This window comes from Wyeomyia smithii, chromosome 2, assembly GCF_029784165.1.
Source record: "Wyeomyia smithii strain HCP4-BCI-WySm-NY-G18 chromosome 2, ASM2978416v1, whole genome shotgun sequence".
Taxonomy (NCBI): Eukaryota; Metazoa; Arthropoda; class Insecta; order Diptera; family Culicidae; genus Wyeomyia; species Wyeomyia smithii.
The window spans coordinates 108,097,362-108,102,716 of NC_073695.1; the positions used below are offsets into that span (position 1 = coordinate 108,097,362).

General features: G+C 43.7%; 1 protein-coding gene across 1 annotated transcript; it reads left to right on the plus strand.

Annotated features, from left to right (window-relative positions):
• Positions 1-910: 910 nt before the first annotated feature.
• On the plus strand, positions 911-3,082 carry LOC129725508 (UDP-glycosyltransferase UGT5-like). The gene is made up of 2 exons (XM_055681444.1): positions 911-1,301; positions 1,362-3,082. Exons 1-2 carry the CDS (start codon positions 1,058-1,060, stop codon positions 2,681-2,683), a joined length of 1,566 nt encoding a protein of 521 aa, XP_055537419.1. The 5' UTR covers positions 911-1,057; the 3' UTR covers positions 2,684-3,082.
• Positions 3,083-5,355: the final 2,273 nt, after the last annotated feature.

The window sequence follows — 5,355 nt, forward strand, 5'->3', positions numbered from 1 at the left end:
TGAAAAACTATTGAAACAAATATGCCACGTAACGAATGACATTTCCAGAAAATCCGCGTGAAAAAACCGCGTAAATTCCGAATTTCGCGTAACAACGCGTAAATTCCGGGTTTCACGTGAAAAAGTCGTAGTGTAAAAAACGCGAAAAAAGAGGTTCTGATGTATCATAAACATCAGGACGCCCACATAGGATCTTGAAATTAAAACATGTTCTGCTAAATCAGGACGGATGGTATGAATATCAAAACAGTACTGGGTCGTTATTTATTTGGACAATGGGCAATAGGCACCGTTTCAAGAACACTTACCCTTACTCTTACTCTTCATTTCACGACTAACTTACGTTAGTTCGTGGTTGTGACTAGACCAACCTTCATGAGCCATGTGAATAAATAATTTGATCATAGCAGATATTTCCGCTAAATTGTAAATTTATTTAATCTTTTTTTTTTTGCATTCGTTTAATAAAAAAGGAAGTTTAACCTGCCTACCAAAAACACATAAGTTTAACTTACTTCGTTTCCAAAAATGATAACCTTTTAATATTTTCGCGGACGTTGCTCCCAAACCGTTGCTTTAAGCATTAACACAGTTTATACCGTGTAATCGAAACTTTTTCCAGTAGCATCACAGACATAGAAAATGTTTTACTCCTGCTGCCATTCAAGGGTACATTGCGGTTTGATTAAGATAAAAATACGCTAAGTTTAGTGAGTATTGGATTCCTTCAAGTTTGTTTTATTTGTGCTTATGTGCATCAGGGATGCATCTTTTCGAAATAATAATGTGAATTGAATGAGAAAGCTCCCTTCAAGTGTAAGATGTAAACTCATACCGGAAGAAAGCAAACTGAAGCTACAGCTGAAATAGCAAAACGTAATCTGAGCTAACTAGTTAGTAGTAGGTAGCCGTCATATGCACCGATGGCGCGCTTTCAGAATTTGTCTCGCTCGCTCCGCTACGGTGTCGTGCCACATATGTTCGTGTAGATAAGGGTTACTATCTTGACCGTGATTTGCGGCTGATTAAATGATTTAGTTCAATTTTGGCTGCGAGAATGCACGGACGACAATTGCTGGGCTTCGCTGTGCTGTTCGTTTGCTGGCAGTCAGCATACTCAGCACGAATACTGGGAATTTTACCTTCCGCCGGGTGGTCTCACTACGCAATTGGAGAAGGTATAATGAAAGCATTGGCGCACGCAGGACATAATGTAACGGTGGTGGGTGCGCATCATTGGAAACAGGCTCCGCCAAACTATCGAACTATTGTATTGGAAGAACTTGTATTTGATAAAGGAGGTAAAGCATAGTCATGCGGTAGTGTTTAGTGTTTTTGCTAATAATTTTCAATTTATTCAGGTTCCGAGCCTGATTTGTTCGAGTATCGCAATGACCCATATTTAAAAGTGCTTTATCTGCTGTATACCCACATAGGACCTGGTTTATCAGAAACGGTGCTAAGCCACCCGAAAGTAAATGATTTGCTACAATCAGATGAAACGTTTGACGCCGTCATCGTGGAATGCTTTGTAAGCGAAGCCCTGTACGGTTTTGCATCACACTTCAAGGCTCCCCTTATCGTATTTTCACCTTTTGGTGCATCCATGTGGGCAAATGATCTGGTTGGAACTCCATATCCGTACTCTCAAATCCCTCACACGTTTCTAAGCTATACAGATCGCATGTCGTTTATGGAAAGAACCATCAATACGCTGTTGTGGAATGCAGACCGATTTTACTATCAAAACTTTTATCTTCCACGCCAAGAAGAGATGTACAACAAGCATTTCCCGAATACGGCACTTTCGTTTCAACAAATGATGAAAAACACTAGCTTGGTTCTACTGAATCAACACTTCTCGCTTAGCTTTCCACACCCATACGCGCCGAACATGATTGAAATTGGTGGGATACAGATAGGTGAACCTAAAGTTCTCCCCGATGATATCCAGCGCTTCATCAATAACTCTGAGCATGGTGTCATTTACTTCAGCATGGGCTCAATGTTGAAGGGACGCAATTTTCCTGCGGAAAAACGAAACGCATTCATCAAAGCATTTTCCAAGCTGAAAGAAAACGTTCTGTGGAAATACGAAAACACCAGTCTACCGAACAAACCAAGAAACGTCCTAGTCAAACAATGGATGCCGCAAAATGACATTTTGGCTCATCCAAAAGTAAAACTTTTTATCACACATGGAGGACTTCTTGGCTCTACGGAAGCGCTTTATCACGGTAAGCCCTTGCTGGGAGTCCCTATCTATGGAGATCAACGCCTTAATATGGCCCGCGCTAGGAAGGGCGGTTACGGGATCGATATCGAGTACGAACGTTTAGATGAGGATTACATCTATCGTAGCATCCGAGCCGTGCTCGATAATGATTCCATCACCGAGAAAGCTCAGATGATCGCGAACCGATTTCACGATAAACCTATGAGTCCAGCACAGACAACCGTGTTTTGGGTTGAATACGTTATTAGACATCGTGGCGCTCCTCAGCTGGGCTCTGCCGCCGTTCAACTGTCTTTCGTTGAGTACAACCTGTTAGATGTATACGGGTTAATGGTATTAACAGCTGCTATAGCTGTAAAAGGTATATCTCTAGTAGTTAAGCGTATGGCACTGTTTATTGGCAGGTCGCCAAAATGCGGAAATAGTGGTAAAAATAAATCAGACTGAAATCTAGAGCTATAGTTAGAAGAGTTAGCTAGAAACCTATATACTTACATCATTTGCATGTAATTCATGGCCTTCGATTGTAGTTAGATTACAAGAGTGGCTCAAAATATTTCATTTTTTTGTGCTATGGTTCACGGCATCAAGATCATTTCGTATTTACAATCGAATACCAAATAAAAGTATGGATTTTTATAACCATTTAATAAGTTCATGGATTTAAAAAATAATAGTTTGTGCACTTGACCAAATGTTTTCGCAGTTATGTTTGAACTACTGTTATCTAATTATTGTAGTAATTAAACTATGTCGAAAAACAGCTAGGTAAATCTCAAATCTGTTTGTATAAGATATTAGGTGAAAATAAATGTTGTTGTAAGATTATTAGAAAGGCAATAACGACGACACGATAAATAATCTCTCTAAAACTGTTCAAAATCCGGTTGGTACAAGTTCGGTCGGTCATATTTTTTTTCAGGAAGGTTTGGTCAGATCAACATACATTTTTACAGCATTATTCACTACTAGTTCAATGTTAGAGGCGATGCTCTGGATCAAAAGTTATTTTCGGAAGAATCTTTTCTAAAATTTCATTGCCGCATTAGCACAATTCACTTCAGAAATATTGCGTCACGTTTCACCTATGTTACATTCACTATCATTAAATACAATATCAATTCTTAAAACGCATAGAGCTGAAATACCTGGATTGTATTTTACAAGTTTGGATTGTTCTACAGAAACTTTAAGTCCCCATTTCGGATTAAAGTGCCATCTGGAGTTCCACTTTCGAAAGTATTGGAATCATTGGCTAAATACCGCTTTGGGCTATTTTTTTTGAAAACCGAAAATATTTACATATTATACAGAAGCACATCTTATGTAGAACTCAAGTTCGCCAACAGCGATTCTACCGTTAACTTCATTAACGTAGGTGATGTATAATATGAAGAGTTTTAATATCTGTCTACGGCAGGCCACATTAGATCGTCGAATGAAAGACGCCGCCACCCACCGAGTACAGAGGATATCTGTTGTTGTACCCACGCCCAAGCGTGTGCTACATGAGCGCAGCCACTGAATTCATGCTCCAGCGATTCAATCGTCGAATTACAGTGAAGACAGTTCTCACCGTCAGCCCGTTGGATGTTTCGCATCAACCGAACAGGTAGAGGTTGCTACGCAGGTTTGACGACATCTGTTTGTTCGCTATGTTGGTCCATATTCGGCTCCAATTTTCACCTGGATATTTTCGCTCAACACAAGGCGTTCCAGTCTGTTCGAGGAACAGACGGTGTATTTGGTTACTCGAGGGATTTGCTTGAACAAATGGGGGAAGAAGGGAAATTTGCTGTGAGATGAACTTTAGGCATGGGAGGTCTGTGGGGGGAGGTATGTTCTGATTCAGTAGGGATTGATAAAAGGAAAGGGAACCACTAGCCTGCATGTGCCGATTTAGCAGCAGCGCTTTGCACTTTAGAGATAATGGGCGGAGCTTCAACCCTCCGGATTCTATGTCACGCGCAAGTTGCTCCATTGGAACGCGCGCCGGTAGTCCACGCCACAAGAAGGACCCATGGATGTAGTTATTTTCGACGTGTGAACGCAGTACGATGGAAGCATTGATGCCACATACCAAATCTTGGACGTATGGCAGAGCTGAATGCCACCACGGGTCGGTAATTGGCGATTACTGAAGGCCACGGAAGTGCTCACTGCTAGCAAGCAGTCCCGGACCATCAGCGGGAGCTAGGTCGTGGCGAGGTTCAGGCACTGGGCCGCTGAATTCTCGCAAAAGCCACACTGGCCGGAAGCAGCTCCGACGGAGCGAGTAGTGCCGCTCCCACCACCCAAATGCACTATATCGCCCATTGGGACTGATGCCAGTAATGTTCCCAATTACGGCAACTGGTCGCATCACTATAGGATAAGAGTCGGATTTCGTTTTCGTACCATGATTTTGGGCTGGCACCTGCGCCGAGCTCCCTTAGTAATGTCGTGTGATAACGGCTTGAAACGGCGAGATTACAACCGGTGCAGGGGTCTCCGTCCCGTAAAACCTGGCAGGCCTTCCAGTACGTTCCGAGTCCATTGCCGGGTGGGAACCCGCCAGGAGTAGGATCAGATGTCTTTTCCTGACTTGTGCCGGTCGGGGGTGTCATAGTTGCCCATAAGGCGCTATGGCAGCCGCCCCTAGCCATGGCCTCACTGCTCCGGCATAGACTACCTTGGGACCATTTAGGCGACTACTCCATTATGGATAAGGATAGCGGCTGGTAGGGGGACCCAATAAACAAAAATGTTGAACTCAAAAACAAAAGAGACGGGTGCGGAGGGGTTACCAAATCCCTTCGCACGAGGTGGCATCCAGCAGTCTCCGCAAAAGAAGGCGGAGACGGATGCGGCGAAGTCTGGAGGTGGAAAAACGGCGAATCCGTCGGTGTCCACACCAGACATCTCGGTAGACGGTCCCTTGCTAGTCAAGGCCGTCGAAAGGTGTATGGACACGCGGCCAAGAGTGGCGGCGCTGTCTGAACAACTCGATGCCATAATCGAGTTCTTGGCGAACAGGCGAAACATCGCTGGCGACCTGAAGCAGAGCCTCCTCCTGCTTCGGAGCACCATTGATGAAGCCAGAAAGGAGCACGAAGAACTCGTAGTTCGGGTGAAGGCGG

Coding starts and splice junctions, on each gene's coding strand:
- LOC129725508 (XM_055681444.1), top strand. CDS start 1,058: ATGCACGGACGACAATTGCTGGGCTTCGCTGTGCTGTTCGTTTGCTGG. Junction 1,302..1,361: donor ACTTGTATTTGATAAAGGAG/GTAAAGCATAGT, acceptor CAATTTATTCAG/GTTCCGAGCCTGATTTGTTC.